Source organism: Cyphomyrmex costatus, unplaced genomic scaffold (genome assembly GCF_001594065.2).
Source record: "Cyphomyrmex costatus isolate MS0001 unplaced genomic scaffold, Ccosl1.0 scaffold223, whole genome shotgun sequence".
In the NCBI taxonomy this organism is placed as follows: Eukaryota; Metazoa; Arthropoda; class Insecta; order Hymenoptera; family Formicidae; genus Cyphomyrmex; species Cyphomyrmex costatus.
In genome coordinates this window covers 801,469-827,523 of record NW_017276291.1, presented here as the reverse complement: position 1 = coordinate 827,523, position 26,055 = coordinate 801,469, and the positions used below count along the sequence as shown (strand labels likewise).

Sequence of the window (26,055 nt, the reverse complement as noted above, 5' to 3'; positions counted from 1 at the left end):
ACTTATTTGATTGTTAGAAGATATTTACTTTATATACTTATTTAGAACTTTTTATTTCTGTATATTGTGTTTATAGTGATATCTTATAAAGTACCTATGTTGAGCGCTAAAGCGTTTGCATTTAATGTTGCATCTTGACGAAAGTTTATCATTTAATGTGCCGAATATTGAAAAAGATTTTAAAATGTTGGTTGAAAACGTAGCTATGACCTGATAGTAATTTATTTTTAAAAACCATCTAAGTGACCATCTTTAATAAGTGACCAATTAAATAATAAAAGACAAATGTTTCAAGCTGTCTGTATATGTATATTACGCAACATGCAGACATTTTGCTATTTGACCATTAATGTGATTATGCATACGTATACGTACCAAAGAAATACGTAGTGAAAAATGTGTGATGACGAATCAATGGAAGTAGAAGTGTAAAAGGCATAATTTTCACAGTTTTTCCTAAAGTTTTTTCACAGTTTTTCCTAAAGTTAAAGATTATGTAAGTGATAATATGCGAGAATCAATGTTTTATACACGTCAATAGTCATAACCCTCTCTCTCTCTCTCTCTCTCTCTCTCTCTCTCTCTCTCTCTCTCTCTCTCTCTACACCGAAGTTATACATATAATATTTAACTATTGCAAATAAAATAGTAATTTTTGAATGTTCTAAATGCTCTTATATACAAAAAAAAGTGATTATCTTTTAACACAAATTAAATAACTATTTTTATATTATAAAATTTTTTAAAGGATTTATATTTATACATATAATAATATAATATAAATATAAATAAATTGATAAGTATATAGATATAAGTAATTAAAACAATAAAAACATAATAGCTTCTAAAAATCTAAGAAATATCACAAAATTATTTAAATTTAAGATATGTACGATTAAGTTTTAATTATTTTTTGTGACATATTTGTAATACATATGCATTTCGTAATTTACAATTTCAAAATTTTTATTTCTGTAAACTATTTTGAGACGTTGAAACATAGTAAAAGTAAAGTCTTACAGGCGAGAATAATAACTTCCTGACATTCGAGAATGATTGTTTACGTGCGCACGAATAATTAAGCTAGCTGGGATTAGTAAAAAACATCATAATTGGTGTTTATCCATTAAATCAAAGAAGTCATTGGAGTTATCAGAGCTGTGATATAACGCTTATTGAATCTAAACTGAACGCCTACCAACATTGATAGATTATTATAATTCTTCTTTTATCCATTAATACAGAAATCGGTTTTACTATTAATAAAAATATATTGTGGATTATTTTATTTTAAAAAATTATGTAACATTTTATATTTTTATACAAAGAGATAAAAATTTATAATAAATATTTTAATCAAATATTTTAATTGAATTAATTGTAGGCTCAGTTAAAGGGGAACACCACGGTGACGAGTTTAAAAAATCGATATTTTTTTATTACATTTTTGTAATGCTTGGAGTCTTAAAAATATGTCCCTATAATATTATGTTGAAATTCCTAACGGAACAATAGTAAATATGTGATAGAGTAGAACGTGGTCAGATGCCGCTAGGACATTCAGCAGTCCCCTTGATCTGCTTGTAGGCAGTTTTACCGGTATTCTTTTGTTTCTTGTGTGCTTCAGACGTGAACACTTCACATGCACCCGGATTGAACGCACTTTGATTCGTTACAAAATTATATCGTTCTATATAAACTAATTGGTTGTAAAACTTTAAACGTGATTTTCTCGAAACCACATTTTCGTAACTGGGCGCTCACATATCTCGGCCAATTTTTATCCGAATGACTTGAATTTTGGACAGAATGTTTACAACGAAATTGCCTTCAGTTGCACGTACGAACTTTTCAATCGGATTATTAGTTTTCGAAAACAATTAAAAAGATAACGATTTTTTGTCGCAAAATCGTGACCTTTTTTCTAAAACAGCGCCATTTTGTCTAAAATTATTTTATCAAAAATTCCGTACGTGCAACTGAAACTACACTCATATACTTTAAAATAAAATTTAAAAAAATTATTTTAGGGCTCCCATTCAGACGCAGCACGAGCGCCCGTGCATCCATGTTTTTTCAGACGAGGTGCACATTAATGAGTACTGAAGCTACAAATATTAATATTATTCAATGATTTTTTTTTAATAATTTCGTACTACATACATATAAATGTATGTACTTAGCATATATAAAAACAATAATTCATACAAGCTACCAGTTTTCAAAAAAAAAATTCACAAAAAGAGCCTTTTTTCGGCCATCACCGTGGTGTTCCCTCCCTTAAATAAACAAATAAATTAATTGGCCAATTACATATTTACTCGTTTTTAAATAAATTAATATAATTAGAGCCGGTTGTTCCATTTTCCGGTAAATTCTACCTGTTCGGTAAATCTGGCAATCCGCGCACGTGATTGGGTAATCTTGCTACTTACCTAACAGGTAAAATTTACCGGAAAGTGAAACAACCAGCCCTTAAAGAATTTATCCATCACCACACACACGCGCGCGCACGCACGCACAGTTGTGTATTAATTTATAAAATATTAAAAAAATATTTTTTAATAAAGTACAATTATTTACTACATAAATTAAATTCTATTTCCTGATTAAGGTATATTTTTTTCAAAGAAAGAATATTCTTATTTAATTTACATACATTGGTGCAATAATAAATTGGAATAAAACGGATATTATAGTTTTATATTTTGTATCAATTTACTGCATCAGTGTACATTATTTCAGAGTATTCTTCGAAAAAAAATCTTTGATATTCTTCATTTCTATTTGAAATATATTAGACAAATATCTTCGCAGTTTCAATGTATGTTATTATTCAAAAATCAGTTGAAAACTCAATATTTCTGCGAGTAAAATTTGATCTCATAACTAGACTCGACTAACGTTATGTGCCTAAAAACTCTCTTTAGAGACATATTTTATAATTCAAACCAAACAATGAAATATTTTGTAAAACAGGAATTTTTTATTATGTACATCTTGAGATATTATTTCTAGCAACAGCTGTCAATTCATAGAGGACATGAAGCACGATCGTAATTTCCTGCTTCCACTGGCTTAATAATTTCATATCACAAATGGGCATTGTACCGCCCGCGAATTAGCAAAATAAATCCAGATATGGGGTCTCTCTGAGAGAACGTCAACCACTAGTATTATGATTTTAGTTTGATAATAGTGAAGACGCGCGCGCGTAGCGTTGACATAGAAATGTACGTATTTATGTAGAGAGCAAGGTCTCCTTCGACCTCGCGCGTCAAGACGTGCTCAGTGATGATCGGTTTCCTGTGAGGGAACGCAAATACAGTAATCATATTTATTGTGGATATACGTTTTGTGAAATGTAGACATTATTTACTGGAGATTAAAGTCGGAATAAAATTTGCAATTTTTGTCTAATTTGCAAAGGTTATTGTCGCCGATTTTTATTCACGTTTAAAAAATAAGTCTCTGCAGAAATGTGGAAGAAATTAGTATCAATATCTTTAGCTAACATATTTCTTTATGTAAGATGATATAATGTTAACAATATTTTAAAACATTTATTTTTCATATATTCAAGAAATACCAAATATAAATTTGCATTTTTTTATCAACACTTTTAAAATATTGTAAATCTAATTGAATCGTCCTTTGACATAAATGTGTAAGCGTGTAATTTTTTAAGAAAAGAAATGAACTAATATAATAATATATAACCAGCTTATTATATATTTATTACTCAACACATGGATAATGTATCTATTCTAATGTTAGAATTCTTGGAAGAAAACGCGATTTAACTTGAAGAAGTATAATTGATTGTATTGTATACAATTTTCTTGTATGTCAGAATTATCATTTTGCTGCTATTATTTTCTTATTTGAAATCTCATACAGGTTTCTCAATCCTCAGTTCTATTGATATTTAAAATAATTATTGTACATAGGCTTGCATAGAATATTATATCACTTCTAGGTACAACAAATAATGACACTCATATCGTAAAAATATGAGTAAGATATTAGATACTTGCTCATAATTTATACATAAAGAGATGATAAATAAAAATGTGTATATATGGTATTTGATTATTGTTATTAATCCTGTCCTAATGATATGTTTCGCACAAATCAAACAAGATTTCTAGTACATTATTTAATGTAAAATCGACATTTGTTTATTTAAATTTTACAGAAAATTATTTATGTCTTTTTTTAATGTAACACAAGAATAAATTGTGTGTAATTAATAATAGTGGCAACCATTCAATATCGGTTGAAATAATTTTAAAATAATAAAATACTATAATTAATCTTATTCTTCTCATACAATTTAACTTTAGTAGCAGTAACTGTTAAAATCGCAAATTGTTAAACTTCATTTAAAACAAATATAAAACCTTTAAAAATAACCTTTATATAAAATTATTATTGGATTAACAATAATATACATGGGCGTCGACTATAGTGTGGTTGATGTGGAGTATTCCATATCGTGGACGTATAAAAATGAATTTTCAATGCAAAAATGAAAATAGGAGTTACAACCTCCAGTGGGCTTGATGTTGACAAATGTTATCCAAATCATGATTCTGAACAACATTCAAGAGGTTTTAGCTGTCCATTAGACACCTTGGGTAATATTAATGCCAGCAAATACTGCGACTTTTAAGCCTCATAAATCGAAAAGTATGTGATGAAAAAATATTTTAGTATAGTGTTTTGGAAAGCTCTTGAGATAAGCTATAAGAAAATAAAATGGAAAATAGAGAGTTCCATTTAAGAAATTAAAAGTATCATTTATGTGACCTTCATACAATTATTTAAGATCAAATTAATGATATCATCTTATGTACCCCTCGAAACCATACAACTTTTGTCTGAAACATTTTTTCGTATCTTCCATATTTTTCGAGATATTTGCCTGGGACAATTAAAATAAAACACACGGTGTATATAAGTATAACAAAGAAGTAATATATGTTATAAATAAATGTATAATGTATTTTAAAGAAGCATGTTGCAAATATAGGTATATATTCGGAAAAAGTAAGAAAGTAACAACTCCCATAACAAAAAGTTAATTCCTTACAGCGATTTATGTACACATTTTGCGAGGACATATTTTTTTTGGTTGTCACTTCGCCCACGGCAACTTCTACCTCCACACATGGTGAAACCTCAAGTCAACGCTCCTGATAATATAGTTTATTTAATCAATATTGGTTTTACTTTTCATTAAACAGATTATTCATTCATCTATTTGAAATATGACTCGTCGTTTGAAATGCGACTCGCGCGCAGATATGACCAATAATTTAATTTCAAATAGCATTTATTTTCCGATTATTCTATTTTATTATTTATGATTCTGTTTCCATGATTATTAGAGTTCCTTAGAGTTGATGCTCATTTATCACATTATCCTCATGTGTCATCAATGCAATAATGACGCATTTGTGCAAAATAAAATGAAAAAACGAATTATTATACATTTTGCACATTTTTACTTATTCAATTTATTCTGTGTATTATAGCAGATTAATGTAACGAATTCATTGTAAAGAAATGTTGTAAACTTTATAAACACTTTTTATAAAAATACATAATCTATATATGTGCATTGAAATAATTCCTAAAATAATTAAAATTTTTCTGTTCTATGTCTATTTGCAACGTCATAAAATAAAATGTGCTAATATAATAGAGACGTACTATATAAACTGAATAAAAACTTTATAAAATTAAGGCAATAATTTATTTTAAAACAAAGATCAAATTAAAAGAATTGACTAAACAGTTAATTTTTTTGGTAAATATACTAATTTTCTTATTTAATATATGTATATTAAAAGAAGAGAATGGATCCTATTATATTATACATATATCCACATATGTATATATATAATATATGTATATACATATAATTGTGTACAAAACTTATATTTTTTATAAAAATACATGTATATTTTTAATATGTTATCTATTGTCTAACTCTTCATGTATAAATCTGTAAATATATATATGACTGAAAAAACAATAATACATCCAAATAATTTAAACATACTATATCCTCTTTATATGCAATTATTATTATTTAAAATGCTTTGAATGTTTAATTATTAATTTAGTTTTTCTGAAGTCATTAATGGAATAAAAATGAAATAAATAAGCAATAAAAATAAGAAAAGTTCGCTATAAATTATTCACAGTTAACATCCGCTCTAAATTATATACTTGTATAATACTTATTACTAACAGCAATCTTATATATATAAAGTTTAAAATTAAAAAATTATTTTCTATGAATATCTTGACTATTATGTTTCGGATAACAAAGAAAATAATAAGATTTAATATTTTTGAAGAATATTCGTTTAAATTTTATGTGTGATACGAATTTATATAAAATACCCTGTATCGTATATGCAACGCAATTGTTTAATCTTTGTAGATGTAGATTTTTTGTCCCTTGGACCATTTACGCAAGATTTAAAAAAACCATTAATTATTACGCGTATATTTTTTTCTCTCGACGCATGGAAATACCAATTCAAAATAATAAATATTTACGTCATCCATGATTTCCATTGTACATTCTATAACAGGATCATTGTATACGAATTTTTTTCTCCCGTCAAGACCCGCATTCAAAGGTTCATCAATTACGCAATAATTACGATTAGGTTTTGCTCTTGACAATTATCAAACGATTGTTTAATCCGTAATCCAGGCATCATACGGCACTTGAGCAAACAGATTCTCTACGAAACTCGACATCACTTGCACTAGTTTCCTTCTAAGATCCGGCTTCATCTCCTTCAACAATTCTTGACTGTTGGTATTGATGAAAAGATTGAGTGCTGCCACTAAAATATAAGTAATATTATATAGTATATATAGTTCAATCTAAAAATATAAGTAATATTAGTATATGGTTCAAAATAAAAAAAATTATTATTAGATTAAAATGCATTTTTTAAATGAATCAATGAAAAAATATCCTATTTCAATTCTATGACACAGTTTATTAGACACCTATTTTTCATAACTCTTTTTTTAAACTTAATAATTTATATTGATTTATACTGACTGAATCTTTTGATTCAATTTTTAACTAACATTTATTTATTCTAAAGCATATTTAAATGTACCTATTTCATATATTTATATATCTATTATCTTGTTATAATATTATTGCACTGTTGAGATTCTATTTTTATTCCTTTTAATGTATGACACCCAAGAAACAATTTAAGAGTTATTATACAGAAATTAACTTACGTAATATGCTGTTAGTGTTGAGTACGTTTTCAACTCCCATTTTGATATCCTTTACGCTGAAGTCCATTTTTAGTTGCTGCAATCTGAGGTAACGACGGCCCTCATACAAAAATGGTTTTGCTCTGATAAAGACCTTGGCCCTGACGTCCTCATATTCGCCCCAATAATCGCCGGCACCACTAGCTTGTACTAAGATTAATGTTCCACTAGACCGGTATCTCGCGGCAGCTCTAATTCTTGGAATGCTAAAAGCCAGTTGCAATTGCACCTCATCGTCAGTCAGTCTCGTCCTCAAGCCGGTTATTCTCAGGGCAGAGACTCCTCTTGCAGTAATATTTTTAAATTGCGCTCTGTAACCATTTGGACCACCGCCAAGCGCGATATGCAACTCGTCCAGGATAATTGGTTCCACATCATGATAACCTAGTTGCGGTAGACCTGCAATGCAATTGCAATGCAGTTAGAACTTATAATGTACGCGGCTTCACTATAAACGACGCAAATTCTCTCAGTGTAATAAATCTTGTGTGGTTTCTTTGAAAATATATATATTTTTAGAATTTGCTTGACACTTAAATGTGTCGATTAAATTTAAAAAAAAAGCGTATGACACTTTTAAAACTGATTCTATTTGAATTTGAAAGTTAGAATATATTCAATCTTATTATTTATTAATTATTTTTGTAATCCGTTTGAAAAGTTTATTTCACTCAAAAATAAATTCAATAATTTTCCACCCGCTGCACGCACTTGAAGAAAGCTATATTGCTTTACGTATGTCAAAGTTATATCGTACAATACAAGTGGAATGTAGGACACTGGGTGACCATTCGAATACACCGTTATAACGTGTTGTGATCGTTAACAAAACCACGTGATTACAAAACCGGTTTATTCAGACTTTCAACTTTCAGTTTATTTACAAATTATATAGATTATTATTATTATACAATATTATATATTTATCTAATAAAATTCCCATGACAGGAAACAAAAATATATTACAATTATAACGTACTCTTCAAATTTGTACTATTTTTATATTTTGTATTAATTATAAAACAATAATGTAAGTTAACAATTTTATCATAATTTAATAATTTTATTTAATTATATATTTTATTTGCGTGTTTATATTACAAACGTTTTAATTTTGGCTACAAGTATATATATTTACTACAGCTAAAAGAATCGTTTATTATAATATATTATAAAATTCTCATTTTAATTGATAAAAAGTATTGATAAAAATGCCATTCTTGTATATTTTAAATTTAACTTGATTTACTAAAAAAAAATACATGAGTTTTTTCTTATTGTTAGTCAATTAAATTACTGAGGCTTTAGTAATATTCCTCGCAATAACTGGTATATGTGAGGGTGACAAACGTTTTCTTTCAGGCACGTAAATCAATTTGTTAATCAATTTAATTTGTGATAGTACTGCGATAGTTTATTAGAGTTGAGTTTCAAGACTGACAATTGTTCGGCGCGTAGTTTAGAAAGACTACATATATCAGTATATAAATTCACGCGAAATTATATATAAGCAACTAAGATCCAGGTAGACCGTTATAAGCTTCGTATTCATATTAGTCATGTTGTTACATTGACGATCTTCAAAGCTATTACAGTCATTTCTGTTCAAAGTAATTATTTCAAATAATACAAATAATATAAAAATAATAAAAAGTTATATGTTTAATATATTTGACTTTTTAACTATATTTTACCAAGTATTAAATGTCATAATAACAAATTTGTTAAAATTATTAACATTCCTGACAGTGCGAAGTGGAGAAGTCAAGAACGGAGAAATGCTCAAGCAATATACTTCGACGAACCGCAAATTCCTATCGTCTATTGCGACTTCACTTGACATGGCAAAAAATGGAACGTTAAACTGTACTTCAATTTTTTCAAAGTTCCTTGAGACACATCAGTCATTAATTATAATGAACACAAATATTACATTAAATCGAAATAAATCTAATTAAAAGATTTTGTATAACTTTTATATTAAAAAAATTTAATTTTTTTTGGTATAGATTAGAAAATATCATTTAACATATGAGATACATTACTATAAAAAAACTAAACGGTTTAGAAATTGGATGATCTATTTATATGATAATATGTTTCATAGATATATCAAAAATTACAAAAGAAATAGCAAGTTCAATGTCAATTAATATATGTGGATTATTTTAAATTTGCAACATCTCACCTTGACGGAAGTGTTCGACAAGTGTATTGGCTGTTCTGGCAAGGCAGATCTCTAGTTTTGGGTCGTCTCTGGAGCAAGGCTCTAAAAATTCTAGGCCCCTATATCTTCCAATGGCCTGGGCGCCAATCAGCAGCGAGCATGCGTAGCACAGTAGTATAGTATTCCTCATATCTAGCAAGCTATTTTATTTCTTCTTTCCTTTCTTCGTTATGATCAACCGGTACCTACCGAGACACTCTACGGAACGATCAGGTTTCTCGACGAGAAATGATCGACTGGCAGGGATGCGCCAGGCCTTATAGACCTTGACATTGCCCCCGCTATACCCAAAGACGAAGAAGAAAAAGAGGATCGGACCTTAAGCGGGATATCGAGTCAGTGCGTACTCTTTGATGTTTTTTTTAACTTGTACAATGTACAGGTGCAAAATAAATGGCATAATAATAAGAATGCGAGTATGTTATATACAGGGTGGCGTAGAGCTACAACTTTTAAATCTTTAAAATAAGAGCAAGGAAATGTCTTTTTATAATTTCATATATCTCTTATTATTCTATTAACCACATTTGGATTTTTAATTAAATCATGATTTATATTTTTATTTGAATAAATTTTAATTAAATTGGTTTTTAATAGCGTGGGTCAACAAAGTCAAGCTATTGTTATTACAGACTTCGCCAATCAACTTTCCTAGATGAAAGAAGTAAAAAAGCGATGAAATTCATGCGAAGCATCATGAATTTCATGGATGGTTCTTATAACTTTTACCAACGTTAATTTTAAATTAACCGCAATAAACTACGCACTGTAAAAGTCTTCTAATATATAAGTGGCCCTGAAACCGATAAAGAAGACCAAGAAACCATTGATTAATTTATGCGCTTACTTTCCCAATAATTGCCGACGTTTGTTTATAATTTTTTTTCTTTTATCTGGTAATTTTAAAGTGGTACACGCTTAATGATTGGAAAGAGCGTAGAAAAAGCGATTTTCTCCGCTTCTAATAATTAGCAAATCGGTTAATTAGAAATAAAGTACAAGAAATATTACGTGCATTATAAAATATTTGTAATATATATTGAATACAATTTATTGATAAAACTAATTAGTCTATTAAATTGCGCAATTTAAGTACGTAAACGCATCCTGAATTTGAAAGTATATTTAAATGGTAACAATTAAACATGAGACATGACATCGCTCCTAAAAATGAGTGATGAGTACGAGAAAAAGAAAGCATCGATAGACGTCAGAGTGGACGTCATGGAACAGTCAAAAGGAGAGTAGGAGAATGTTAAGCCCCGTTAATCGCCTTGGTCACGTTCGTTTTAAGTCACGTTTCCGACTTGCTCACGTAAATGTTCGCGGAAGATCGTCGCCGGTATAGCTAATCGCACTTCCTGCCTTTAAACGTGAGGAAAAAATGAAATTGGAGGGCTGAGATGTAGATTAACTTCAGAAGAGCGAATCTTACTGTAAGTAACAACTTACACATTTTTATTTTATATTTTTACGAAGTTTTAAAGATTCCTAGAATCTAATTTATCTGAAATTATACTTATTTGTTTAAATAGTGAGGTGTAAAGTTCCGAAAAATCATAAACCCGAAAATTAAAAACTACGCGAATGTTCCGAAAAGTCACAATTCTAAAATTTAAGAAGTGTGTAAAATCCTGAAAAGTTACAGTTTTTCGAAGTATAATTCGTGACGCTACTGCTAGCTTTATCTGGATTTTTGACATCTATAAATTTTAGATTAATATTACTCAGAAATTAAAGGCCCAATTAAAAATCTAAAAACACTTTTATCATATAATCATCGGTATCTTTCGATTGCAACCAATAACATTGGTACAGCCAATACCGAGATCTAGAGACCGAGTCCTGCAAAGGGACCATTTCAAAATTTTTTCAATCGTACGTGTGACACATACATGTAAATCGTTTTGTCCATTAAACTGCTGTTCACAATGTCTACATTCAAAAAATAAATTATAAATTAAATTAAGTAAAAAATAAAATAAACTAATAAAATTAATTAAACTGAAAAATAATTAATTTGATACTGAGAAGGGATACTATTTCTAAAATCTGACAATACATTTTAATTCACATAACTTCTTTTTGTTTTTTAGATAAGAATGAACCAGTACTTTCTAAGATTAAAATTATTTCAAGGTTTCTTTCAGAGACGTACAGATCTTTTAGATTTATTTTAAGATTTTTTTGTGCATATGATGAATAGAGAAGGAAGGTCATGCATACCTTAGTTAAGATTCCACACTCTCTGCAGTCAGATCGTTTATTTATTCATGCACAATGTGTACACTCGTATTCTGCATTTTTCTTTTAAAATACAAATTTAACTTTAAATATCTTAAGGAAAACATTTAGTAAAAATATTAAAATAATTAGAATTGAATAATACGGAAAAGATATGATACACAAATTTGTCCTTCTAGCTGATCGAAATTAATTATATTATTTGACAACGATCTAATTGACATTCTTCGGTTCAATGCTTCGTGACGTTTCTATGTGTTCTGTAAGAATATAAGTTCAAAGACCGCAGTTTCGTCAAGGCAACCTACTATTGAGACATAAAAAACCATTCTGTTCTACATGCTATTATAAAACATTTAGCATTTTTTATAATAATTGACAGATGTATGCTTATTTTCATCAATGGTACATAAATTAATCTTAATTCCAATTTTTTAAATCTTTATCTTATTTTAGTTTTAAGAGTTAAAAAGAATAAATTAAACTAAGATTAAAATGAATTTATATTGATAAAAACGGTCAATAATCGTACATACATGACAGCATGTGGACAATGTATTAAATACAAAAGTATAAAATATTTATAATTTATTACATTTTTCTGAAAAAGGCGGTAATGAAAAGTAAAGAACTAATAAAATATTAAAATTGTTATAAAAATAAATATTTTCAATAAAAAATAAATATTTTTTTCAATAAAATTACTTTTTAATTTATTTTTATTAGACGTAGAATGTTCATATCAATTTGTGAAGGTACTTTGTATTGTGACTATGTAGCTAAAGCTGTATATTATTAATTCAAATTGAATAGCTACATAAATTACTCAGTGATAATACAACATGTAATAATACAGAGGTATATGTATATAACGTAAAAAAAGAATATGTTTATTTAACGTAGTATGCCACGCATATATATCTTATGTTCTAATGTACGCAACTTATATACACAATATAATAATAATTATTATATTATGTAGAGTAAAAGTAACAAAAGTTGCAAAATTTACTTTATAAATTTCGCCCTTTTGTAATGATTTAACGGATAAATTGTTTACAAACTGATAGATACACTTCTTATATTTACATATTTGCTAATTAACAAATTCACTTTATCAATTCAAGCGTAATGTACATATCTCAAAGTTATAATCAATTAAAGTATAAACGACTTTGATTTGAAAATTTGCTCAAAGGGAAAGTCACGGAAGGAATTATCGAAAATCTCTGTGAAAGCAGTCGAAACGAGTTCGTTGATTAGGCCCCTCGTTAAAACAAAACCTGGCTGCCACGTATGATTAATTATTTTATCGAGAATACCCTCAAAGAATCGTTTGCCAAATAGAAGATTTGTAATGTGAAGCTTTAAATCTTTGATGGATTGGACGTCCATTTGGGCCCGCAATTTTAGTCCCGGCAATTTGGTCACGGTGGTCATTTGTATAAGATCATCTGCAACGAAAAAAATTTTTAAATACAAATAAGCGGTTTTAATATTTTTGTTTTTTTTACTTCAGTTATTTTTTATTATAATATTAATAAAAAAAGTTGTATTTTCATATATTAGTGATCACTATAATAGAATTCATAATCAAATGCAAATTTGAACTTACATAAAGTGAGTGTGAATCTTCCTCTATTATGTATAGTGGAACTGAAGAAAGCTCCTTTAAATTCATAATTACCCGTCAACATTTTTTCTGGGAAACTTTGCGTGTAGACAATCTAATTAATAAAATGCTTTGTTTAGTTATAAATATTTTATCACTCATTATTCTGATTATAAGTCTACTTTTCTCATTAAATAATAAAAATAAAATATACATAAAATAATTGTAATCATGCCATCAATTTTAATATATTTTTATCTTAAATATGAAATATATGTTATAAAATAATTTCGCTAATAATATTAAAATAAGGCGTGTCAAAGTAAAACATTGTAAATACTATTTTTTTTTAACTTTTCAGGAGAAAGAAAAAGCTTATTTTCTTAAAAATCATTATTTCTTTTCCAAACTTCTTTCACCAAAATTTCTATAAAAACATAACTGTATTAGAGAACTGTAGAAGAGTTCAAGAGTCCTCCAATTCTTCAATTATTTGTATTAGAGAAATTATATAAATAAAATCAGTCTCTTTCTGCAAAATATTTTAATTAAATATAATTCTTGAAAAAATCGTGTAAAAGTTGTTAAAATTTTAACGTTATAGAAAAATAGTCCAAGTAAAATATACAAATTAAGATATTCTAAAGGTAAAGGAAAAATGTTGTAAATTTAATTAAAATTACAAGTTAAAATGTTATAAATCCAAATGAACAAAATTTTGAATTGTACTACCAATTTTGCTCTGCTTGTAGTAATACTTTCCATGCCAAATACACTGTGTGACCACAAAAATTTTCCAAAGGGCGCGTGGGTTTGGTTATGTCGGGGGCACGGTCCACTACCATTTCCCCAAGGGATTTGGCAAAGTTAGATCGTACAAAAATGGGGAATCAATTTACAGTTATAAATTTTGAGGAATACAGGTAGCGCGATTTGAGGTCAAATATATATGATAACAAATATACGCACATGTTAATATTTTTTTCATCACGTGTGCACGTAATGTGCTCTATACCTTAACGCTTTTGCATGCGGTAAATAGCCAATACCTCAAGCCGTTGAGTTATTTCTCTAATCCCACTCTTCTGCGCAAAAACGTTGCTGTATAGGGCACATTACGACGAGGACTTGTAATGAAAAATTCTACGTGTAGCGAGTGGAGGCATATTTGTTTATAGGTCGGCACGGGCGCTCGTGCGCTCGTGCCCGGCCGCGCAATAAACAAATATCCTCCACTGTTACACTATGTACTATTAAATTTATTCAGCAATTGACCAGCAAAAATCAGAAATTTTCCTTTGTATCGACATTCCATCTGCATGATTTGTTGATGAAATTTTTCACATTGTTCGTCTGACTCTGTAGCAAGCTGCTTTTCAAAGAATTGAAGGTGGTGATGTAAAAAATGGATTTTCAATGACATATGAATGCCGATATTCTTAAAAGCTTATCATATCATCTACTAATATACGGTAGTTTTCAACTTGATGTTTCCCGAGAAAATTTAAAATCACAATTAACATTCTTATACGTTTATCTAACGCGTTATAAAGTGATACTGGTGCATGCGAAAGTTTTGATGCCTGATATGAAATGAACACATATATTTACTATCTAGGATCTGTGAAGCTGGCACGACATTCTGTCGATATCAAAAAAATTACAACAGTTCCAGTAGCACTTTTCATAGTTCTACAGTTCTACCTAGAAATGAAAAATAGTTCCGCAGTTTTAATATGAAAAAACTAAAATTGAAAATATGGCGTGCTAACTACGCGAATCCGGCACGTCAGATTTCCTCTAAAGTACGAGAAAAAAATTAATATTTGCACTTTTAGCAACAGTTCCCGATAGTTCTACTAAAAATCAACTAAGATATGCATTTTCAAAATAAAATAACAACATTTAACAATTTTTATACATCCTATATATAGAAAATGGCATAAAACTTCTAGAAAAAGTGACGTGCTGACTATTTCTATCAGTTTCAACGGCAGTTCTCATTAGTTCTCACAGAGTTCTATGCAATGCAATCATTTATAAACAGAGTTCCGGCCTCTACATATTTTTAATCAATTTTTTAATACCTGAGTCCAGCAGGACACTTGTAGAAAAAGTGACGTGCTGACTATTTCTATCAGTTTCAATGGCAGTTCTCGTTAGTTCTCACAGAGTTCTATGCAATGCAATTATTTATAAGCAGAGTTCCGGCCTCTACATATTTTTAATCAATTTTTTAGTACCTGAGTCCAGCACGACACTTGTAGAAAAAGTAACGTGCTGACTATTTCTATCAGTTTCAACGGCAGTTCTCGTTAGTTCTCACAGAGTTCTATGCAATGCAATCATTTATAAGCAGAGTTTCGGCTTCTACATATTTTTAATCAATTTTTTAATACCTGAGTCCAGCAAGAAATAGTCAGCACGTCACTTTTTCTAGAAGTTTTATGCCATTTTCTATATATAGGATGTATAAAAATTGTTAAATGTTGTTATTTTATTTTGAAAATGCATATCTTAGTTGATTTTTAGTAGAACTATCGGGAACTGTTGCTAAAAGTGCAAATATTAATTTTTTTCTCGTACTTTAGAGGAAATCTGACGTGCCAGATTTGCGTAGTTAGCACGCCATATTTCCAATTTTAGTTTTTTCATATTAAAACTGCGGAACTATTTTTTATTTCTAGGTAGAACTGTAGAACTATGAAAAGTGCTAATGGAACTGTTGTAATTTTTTTGATATCAACAGAATGTCGTGCCAGCTTCACAGATCCTACTATCTAATGTATTTACAAAACAAAGTTCGCGCTCGCGCGCATAAGTGTGAGTGTGAGTATGTGTATGTATGTGCGTGTACGTATTTGTGATAATATTTGATCTCAAAACCATGAGAATAGCACAACTGGTACTCCTCGAAATTAATAACTTCAAATTTATGCTCCATTCTTCTACGATCTAACTTTACCAAATCTCTTGGGAAAATGATAGTGGGCCGTGTTCCCGACACAATCAAACCTACGCGCCCTTTGGAAAATTTTAAAAGTTGAAATCGGTCACACAGTGATATTAATATGTGATAAAATATAACATTTACAATCCATTCACGTAATAAAATGCATTTTCATAGTTTTGGCTCTTACAACGTTTTGTTGTAGCACGTCTTAGATAAAATAAGCAAATTCTCCGATGGCATAAAATTGTATGTTATGTCAATTGAGAACCTGACGTAAATTTTTAAGTATATCGACGGACAGTACATGTACCTTGTAATTATTCAAGTCGGAAACAAATTTTGTTACTTTACTCAGTGACCACCCGGTTTCGGTGACATTTCGAAGAGTTAAAGTAAAACCAAAATTCGGTACCCCTCTCGTGGCCGTTACCTCCCTGGCAAAAAAGGGATCAAATGGGAGAATGTTGTATTTTGGTAAACCGGTTTTGAAATAAGGTCGAATTGCATTCAATCCCTCTCGCATGCAGACATCAAAACCTGATACGTTGGGGTGACAGTTCTTAAAATTGTCCTCTAAAAACATATAATTCACAATCCATCTTAAATACATATTAAAAAGATTGCTGAAAACAATTTCGTAAGAGTTGATATGCACAATAAGATGAGTTTGTAAGTACATAAACGTCCGCATTGATGAAGACTCACTTCAAAACGTTTGCGGTATATTTCGTTGCAGTTTACTTTATTGAGTAAGTTTATTTTAATTGTTTACGAATATTATATCTTATTGTTTTATGAATATACAGGGTGTTTGAAAAGTAATGAAAAGTTTTGTCGCATAGGGATAAAATGGACTAAACTGAGAAGAAAAGTCCTCTACCATTTTACAATTTTCGCAATAGTTAACGAGATATTAATTTATAAAAATATCCAAGTTCGCCCGGCCCACCGCCAAATGCAAGCGCGCGGCTATATATGACCGGCCAGCGAGGCGCGCCGCGCGCGTTTACCGACAAAGTCTATAGGTATAAAAGTTTATAAGTATAAGGATAAATCCACACAACAATCGTATGTATTATTATCTAACTGCATAAAAACAATTAACAACTAAAACTGCATAGTAGAATTAAGCAAACTACGTAGAATGTAACCTATCTTTTGGATAGACTTTATTTGCGATAATAATACTTATTATTTTGATTATTTGTAATATTAACAAATAATGAGAAATAATTTGTAATAGCATGTACTAATCGATCATTTTTTCTTATCAAATTATTTGTTGCCCCTTGATTTGTTTACCTATATATACCTATAACAAAGCCACTTTTCTCAATGTGCAAAATCCAATATGCTATTAATGAAATATGTACTGAAACACAGCTGTGAAAAAGTGACGTATAATTCATGAAATTATATTTTATTGGAGTTATGTAATTTTATAGGAAAGATACAATCTCATAATTTTACTGATTTAACTGTTACAGAATACATTCCCGCAGATATAACAAAAGCATATATAATTTACATCTTCTTTCATTATGACTTCATGATGTAAATATATTTTGTATTTGTTATGTCTTATTCATAAAATGGTGCGTGGATGTATAACTTAATTATATTTAATTTATATAATTATGTTTTATACTGAATACATATAACACACACAAAGACATGTAACAAAATTATCATATTCAAAATTATCAATTTAAAATTATCATATTTATATTATCAGAATATTTCGTTTACGCCATAAAACTGTCTTGTTATAAAACCAAGACATTTATCATATACAATGACAAAAAGTTATATAACAATGCCAAAATATGTTTGCTGAGTTTATACATTCAGAATAATTATCAATAATTTTTAAATATCTGAATATATTCACAGAGAGAGAGAGAGAGAGAGAGACATAGAGAATCCATATTTTTATTCGATATTCGTTTCGGAAATTCATATTGACATTTTTATTTGCATTAGATTGATACACTAAAGCTAAAATTTTTTTTCAAATATTTTACTCTCTCTCTCTCTCTCTCTCTAAATAAAGCAAAGTAGGATGTTATATACAATTTAAAATTCAAATTAATACTTATTATTTTTTGTCATTATTAAATTAACGATTAATTTAATTTTGTGATATTATACTTTTTTTAGCTTGACTTATGATTGCGTTTCAAGTCTGACAGTATCAGTTCTGTTTATGTAACTGAAAGATGATTAAAAATTTATTATATTTAATGATAAGAAATACTAATAGGGAAGGGAGCATCTAAAAAAATCTAGTCTCAATCGCATCCTATGCTTTTTTACTTATTCGTATTATTCATATAACGGTTTAACTTATTACAATTCAAATTATTTGTAATATTAATGTGTAATATTACAAACAGTTAAATTAAATTAGCGAATATGTGTGATACTTAGACATTGTTGTAAGAAAGTAAGACTACGTTTTAACATTGAATGTTAATATATTCGTATTAACATTGAATGCACATACGTAATCGCACATAATGTGACTTTCACTTCCAGGTATTCCGGTTTTGATAGCACCATAAGTTCCTTGAGAATATCTCACTTGTGCATTTCGCATTCTATTACAAAATAGGATATTACGTTATGTAATATATCAACAAATCAACGATATGTCGATTTTTTAGTTGAAAGACGCACTTTGGCATACTTTTCCACAATTTTGCATATTTTACATGTTACTTTAAGTATTTATTAAGTTATATATATTTTGTCTTTGTTTAATACTAAAATACAATAATGTAGATTTTTTTTGTTATAATAATTTATAAGAGAAAGAAGAAATTTCTGTTCTTTTCTCGCCTTCTTTGAAAATTTAAAAGTATTGAAAAACTTTTATAATTTATATACAAATTCACTTATAAAATTGCTACTCAATAAAATGATATCATCTATAACCAAGCATTAATAATCGATATAACAATAACAATTAAAAATCTTATTATATTTAATTTTTCGATTAATGTTGAAAATCCACGCAGTAAGTTCAAACAAGCAGTAAATTTAAAAATAAATTGCACTGTTGTTTTAGCATATTGATAATTTATGTAAAATTAATTTTATATAAAATATTAATATGCTATAGTTTTAATTGACAAGTTTGTCGCAAGCAAGCAAAATTTTAAATTTATAAGAACGCAGTCGGTTGGCTTTTATGCAGATGAAAGTTTTACATAAATATTTTTTAATTATAAATATGCTAAAATAACCGACCAATTTTTTTATATAAATGCTTGTTTAAATTATGACTTGATTGCATGGACTTTCAACATTATCTAACCAAAGAATTAATCGTAAAAATATTTTTATAACAGAACTTTGGAATAAATGTTGATGAAATATTATCTTTGATGCCATCTTTGATGATTTTTTTTATAATAAACGCATAGATATATACCATATGTAACTGATTAGTGTGATCTTTTTGTATATAATTTATTAATTCATGAGTGAGAATAAGGTCATAATTATTTGCGAGCACTGAGAAAAAGACTGTGAAAGTCGAAACGTTTGCGATAATGTATATATAGATATATGTAAAGTGTAATTATTATTAGTAATATTAAATCTTATAGAACAGTGAAAACTAAAACTAATGAGAAACAAACTTTAACGATCAACCTGGATTTTGAGTGCTTCTATAATCACATGTATTTATATAGGTACTACGTATGTATATATAGATTTTTTATCAGGCACCAAATTATTTTTAGACTTGAAACGTAAGCTTTATTAAACTACCGCAGTAATATCATGAGTTAAATTGATTAACAATTTAATATTTTTTTATAATCTTTACTCATCTTAGAGCAATTTTAATCATGTTAAATGACATATTAATATCTATAGTAATTAATTAACTCTTATTGTGAAAAATATTACTTCGGCCAGGAGTTGAACCCGGATCTCCAGCATTCCGTGCAAATGTCCTAAGCCTTTAGACTACCAAAACTAAATTCACACACGATTATAGAAGCACCCAAGATCCAACTTAACCGTTAAGACTTGTTTCTTGTTTTAATTATTATTAGATTAGCGCGAATTTTTATAACGAATAAATAATTTATACAATACCATATCTCTAAAATTTATAATTGAAATATAATATATGATAATATTAGCATAACGTATAATTAAAGATTAATTTATTATAAGAATACCACAACAATAAAATTTGATGATTTCAATTTTTACTTTACATATTTTTTAATGAGTGTTAATTTATATAATTTTAATGATGAAATTAATCCTTAATACTCTTCAATAAAAATAACATTTTATATCAATCTTTCCGCTCACCTTAATATTCCTTTCAAAAATGCTCAATTATGTAACCTTTAAAGTACATTTATAGCTCACACACAATAACTTTCATTCTATCTTTCTTCTTCATATAATAAAAAGTAAACGATAAAAACAGCATAAAGTTTACAGCGCATAGGAGTCCAACGTGAATGTGTTCTTAACCTAATATGCGATGTGGTTATGAGAGATTTGACAGTCAAGAGAAATTTAAGAAGAAATTTAAAATGCTTGTTTAGTTATATAATATTAACTAAAAGTATTAGTCAAAAAATTAAACAATTTTATTGTAAATACGTCTTGAGACCAATTATAAAAGCAAAAAACAAATTATTTAGCTCTTAACAGTTTATGTAGCGCAATTGAGAAAGCTGTGGATACTGTGCAAGCAGGTTATCATATTTTGCTGCGGTTTTAAGTTCGTAATTTATAAACGAATAAATAGATTTAAATTTTTGCGCAAACATTAATTAGAGTTTAATTTTACTAGTATATATGTGAATATACAAATTATCTTAAGATTATTTAAGAGTAATATCATTGCAATGTAAAATCATGCAATGTAAAAAAATTATAAATATAAATAAAAATGTAAGCCATTTTTTCCTATAAAGTTTTTCAAGTGTAAACGTTTAAAATTAATTAATCATATAAGTATTGAAAAATCATCTGTCCGTGGACATACGTAGCAACAGTATTTTGATAATATCTAACTATTGTATACATGTCACATGAACAGATGACTTTTTAACCAACGCTTTGATTAATCAAACTTTAAACGTTTATACCTAAAAACAGTTTTACGGAAAAACATAGCTTAAACTTATATTACTTAATTTTTCACTTAGCATAATGATATTACTCTCGAATTTCGGGACTTTTATATGTATATAAAATTCGATTTAATTTGTAATGCTACTTCTTTATGTTTAATTTGCAAATGAATGTTATTAAAAAAAGTACTATTTAATTTTAACTTTTATTTTTATGTAAAATTGAGATAAACAAAAAAATTAAACTTTGAAGCCAATAGGAAAATTATGCTACTGGAATGCAAATATTATTTAGAAGTAATAATAAAACAATTTATAAAATTTTATATTTTTTATAACCTAGTAAATATCAACTAAAACTATAATAACATAACATCAATATATTATAATTTTACGCTCAATCATGTAGATGTAACATAACACACGTATTACATAATAATTATATTGAGTGTAAAATTATACATTGATATATGTTATGTTACTTTTGATGTTTACAGTTAACACTTTAAATAACATACGTCCTTATTAAGGAGTATTACAATTTTATGATAATTAATTTTTGTTTGAAGTATTATATCAAACATTTGGCTAATTTGTTTAACTTATGTTATAGATCTGAGTTTGGTATAAATTTAGGGTTTTTCTTATAATACCAAGCATTTAAATTACCGGTTTGGAAGTTCATTACACGTGCGATTATTGAAATCTAACTGGGAGTACTTACCGAAATCTGCAGCAATTGAAGCGCGCAATAGTAGCACAAGCAAGAAAGTTTTTAGCTGCATCTCTTTGTTATTGCTTTCTTCTTTACTCTTTTTTTTGTTCGATAAATCTGAAGCACAGAAAAGAAAATATTTCAATTCTTTTCGATACTCACGATAGGCACGGCGATTTACTTGCAGTATTACGCGGACGAGGAGCGCGTACCACGCACTTTCACTGTTTGCGATACATCTGAGAGAACGGTTAGCGAACTGCTTCCGAGTAACGAAAATTTGGTGGAGATTATATAATTTTATTGGCGAAAACTTGAAGAGAAGGGTGATGTATTCGAGTGGGAGCAAGAAATGTCGTTAGAAGTCTCTTTCTTTCCTTTTGCTTTAGCATTTGGACCAGTTCTTCGTTTAACGTATAAGAGAAAAAACACGTGTTGTCCGGTAAATTACCTAACACATTACATCGTGCGGTTAAAGGCGAAATCATTCGCAGTCAGTTATGGAATATTAACTACAGTATAGTACTTCAATACGCAGTACTTCAAACGCATGTTATGCGAAATATTTTTTTTAAATGCAGTTTTTCACAATACAAATGAATTTTATATTTTGTATTTTAGCGGAGCACGTGAAAGTATTATATATTTTGTATTTAAAATGAAAAGATTAAAAGTTTTTTGCGATTTATAATTCAAATAAGATTGATTGTCAATCTCGTATTTAAAATACAAAATACGAATACTAATTTTCTACTCTAACAAATACTAATTTTCTATTAAAAGTATTTCAAATATATATATGTTCAGCCCTGGATATACGTAAATTACTTTCAAAATGCATTACTATGTTAATTAAAATTCATATTTTCTAAATACTGTCTACTTTTTAAATTTTCGTATATCTTTAAGATCTAGAAAGTATATAAAAATTAAATATAAAAATATTTATTTGCAACAGATAATTGTTTCCACTTTTTAAAAATATATTATTTATATTTTAAATATCTGTTCGTTAAAAGTAATGTGATACAAATTTGTTATGATATTCAAATACACGGTCTATTAATTTTCTAGATTATATCGCAATTGCGTCCTTTCATATTCGGAATTAAAATAACACACTTTATTAGTTTTACATTATTTATTTAATCATATAATTGATTTGTTAAATTACGTACTTTAAATTGTTAGTACAAAAATATATATAGTATATCAAATTGTTATTTTGAAAATTTTGGAGTATATGATAATTTTTTTATACTTATATATAATTGCAAAGCACATAAAAAAATATATATTATTCTATATAAATTAATTAAACTTTACGTAATAGTTATAGCTTTAATAAATTCCAGTGCACACACACATTTTATGTATTGTAATTAATTTTATGTGTAATTTCCCGTTATAACAGTTTAACTGTCCAAATTAAAAAAACCTACATATATGAATACATAATGATTTTAAATAATTTGCATTTTAAATTCTCTGAATACTTAAAACTTTAGCTATTTGCTTACTTACTTAACCTTCCGATGTAAATTAGTCCGAAGATATTGAAGATATTACATCTTAGCAAGGGGAGAGACATTTGAGTATCGTACTATGATGCTATCTTTAAGTTGTCCAACTTTATATACAACACAAAGGAATGAGTCCTCGAAAAATACAAAGCATGAAGACGAAAAATACTAGTTTCAAAGAATCGTTTCATTGTTTATTAATTACAGATTTCTCTTAGAAAAACGAAGCATTATACGAATCAATTATGCAAACGAGCAGATAGCATAAAGAGTTTTTTAAAAAATCTTTCTAAACTCTGCAATAAAAGGGGAATGAGCGTACTTTTTTGAGAAACAGTTATTGACGAGTTTCTAATAAGTTCGTGGACAGCAGGGAACGTCAGTAAAAATGTATTAAAATAAGTATTCGGAATGGAAGATATAAAATCTCACAATCAGGTATAAATTATGGCCTGTATTCAAAATGAGTTTTTATCAATAAAAGCACACTTTTATATAGCTCTGAAATTCTGAATGTATAATGTAAACTATATGTAGCATATTAATGCACTAATATCGTTATAAGCATATTCTGAATATGAACGAGCTATGAATGAGCCCATATATAGTATTTGAAAAAAATTCTATAGTAGTTTATCTTATGTTTAAAATAGTCATTAATAAATTTAACTTTTAGTATTTATATATTTTTACACGCTCAAACAAATATATTATATATAGAAATGAAGTCTAATAATCATTAAGTCTTAAGGTACAATTTCATGCTGACGCTTGACGCTTATTTTTAGCGTCAAAACAGATCACGTGATCAAAATTGATGATTAATATTCGTCAATTTGTATCACGTGATCTGTTTTGACGCTAAAAATAAGCGTCAAGCGTCATGAAATTGTACCTTTATACTTATAAGCTTCCTTTAACCTTCCGCCGGCGGATGTAGGAAAATCTTGAAAGAATTAAAGACCCCCTCCCCCCGAGAGTTAGAAATGTTTACTATTTTTCCAACTATGAAGAAAACTAATAAATAAATATTTGTTTCCATATATAACTGTATGAAACATTTTTTACTATTTACCATTACAATAAGCAGTTAGCCAAAAATTATTTTTCTCAGGAAAGTATCAGACATTGTTTAGTTTGACATTGGATACATAAACATTACATAAAATTTTGGATTTCCCTAAACAGTCAATGAACTATATGGTACCTCGTGATCTATGGAGCCCCGGTCTCCCCTATATATATATTATACGTATACAGAGTATCCCATGCTCGGATCCATATTCTTTTGCTGACAGGTTTTATGGTACAGCATTTTTAATTGGCAGCCAATCTTTTCTATTAGTGTACTCTTCTCATTGTAATAATAGGTTAAACGAAAATTTTACTGGTTTGGTTCATTTATTTTAAACATAGTAAATTATATTCAATAAATTAAGATTTTGTTAGGTGCAACGTAAATACCTAGTGGAAAAACCCTAAGTTAAATATTTCTTGTCGAGAAACAAATTTTATTGTTTGAGTCATAATTGTGATTACTTCACATGATCCTCCGATCAAAATTTTCATAAAATTTTACGTCAAAAGATATTGACCTCTAAAATATATTCAACTTTTCCTTTGTCCTAAGCAATTACTATTTATTGTTAGTACGCTATTATTGTTGTTGTTATTTATTTATTAATTTTATCAAAGATTAATTCCTTTTTTACGGTTTATATGAATGGAGAACTTCACTTATTCAGAATTAACTGAAAAAATTTATTCACAATTTTACATTTATTATTTTCTCGTTGATCATGTCGTTTAGTTTACAACTTTTCAATCAATTTTTTACAAATTTTTGCAAACAAGAATACGTGCAATACGCAAATAGTATACAACATTTATAAATAATTTAAAAGATATTCGTAAGTATTTATATTTACTTTTGTGGCTTAGAGTCTGCACAGATCATTATATAAATACTGGGCGGTATTTTGGAAACACCCTGTATATATATTACATGAATATATATATTGTATATATTATATATTATATTAAATATATGTATATTAATGAAATGTATATTGTATATACACTCACAATTAAAAAGAAAAAGCAAAAAAGTTGGAAAAATTTACGAATCTTCAAATGCTCGTAACTCAGTAAATAACTATGATACAGAAGTATTTAAAAAACAAAAAAATAAAGTTTGAAATTTGAAGTTTGTACTTTGAGAAACATCTAATACCGATTGAGTGGCATTAATAATTTTCTAATGGCCGATGATAGAGTGAAGACAAAATTGACAAATAGAACCTTCCATTTCAAAGTTACACACAGTAAAGCAGTAGACGCA

The 26,055-nt window shown here is 28.1% G+C and overlaps 2 protein-coding genes across 2 annotated transcripts; both read right to left on the bottom strand.

Moving 5' to 3' along the window:
- Positions 1 to 6,645: 6,645 nt before the first annotated feature.
- Positions 6,646 to 9,766, bottom strand: Jhbp2 (Juvenile hormone binding protein 2). The gene is made up of 3 exons (XM_018539842.1): positions 9,515 to 9,766; positions 7,288 to 7,725; positions 6,646 to 6,872 (listed from the first exon to the last, which is right to left on the bottom strand). The coding sequence occupies exons 1-3, from the start codon at positions 9,681 to 9,683 to the stop codon at positions 6,721 to 6,723; spliced, it is 759 nt and encodes a 252-aa protein (XP_018395344.1). The 5' UTR covers positions 9,684 to 9,766; the 3' UTR covers positions 6,646 to 6,720.
- Positions 9,767 to 12,955: 3,189 nt separating this feature from the next.
- Positions 12,956 to 22,261, bottom strand: Jhbp16 (Juvenile hormone binding protein 16). Its single transcript, XM_018539806.1, has 4 exons — positions 22,201 to 22,261; positions 16,673 to 16,935; positions 13,413 to 13,524; positions 12,956 to 13,251 (listed from the first exon to the last, which is right to left on the bottom strand). Exons 1-4 carry the CDS (start codon positions 22,259 to 22,261, stop codon positions 12,956 to 12,958), a joined length of 732 nt encoding a protein of 243 aa, XP_018395308.1.
- Positions 22,262 to 26,055: the final 3,794 nt, after the last annotated feature.

Bases quoted from the DNA above. Each gene is read 5' to 3' on its own strand.
- Jhbp2 (XM_018539842.1), bottom strand. From the start codon at position 9,683: ATGAGGAATACTATACTACTGTGCTACGCATGCTCGCTGCTGATTGGC. The intron at 7,726-9,514 runs GTGAGATGTTGC...ATTGCATTGCAG, and splicing joins TGTCGAACACTTCCGTCAAG to GTCTACCGCAACTAGGTTAT. The intron at 6,873-7,287 runs GTAAGTTAATTT...CTTATATTTTAG, and splicing joins CAACACTAACAGCATATTAC to TGGCAGCACTCAATCTTTTC.
- Jhbp16 (XM_018539806.1), bottom strand. From the start codon at position 22,261: ATGCAGCTAAAAACTTTCTTGCTTGTGCTACTATTGCGCGCTTCAATT. The intron at 16,936-22,200 runs GTAAGTACTCCC...ATATGTTTTTAG, and splicing joins TTCAATTGCTGCAGATTTCG to AGGACAATTTTAAGAACTGT. The intron at 13,252-13,412 runs GTAAGTTCAAAT...TTTTCGTTGCAG, and splicing joins AAGATTCACACTCACTTTAT to ATGATCTTATACAAATGACC.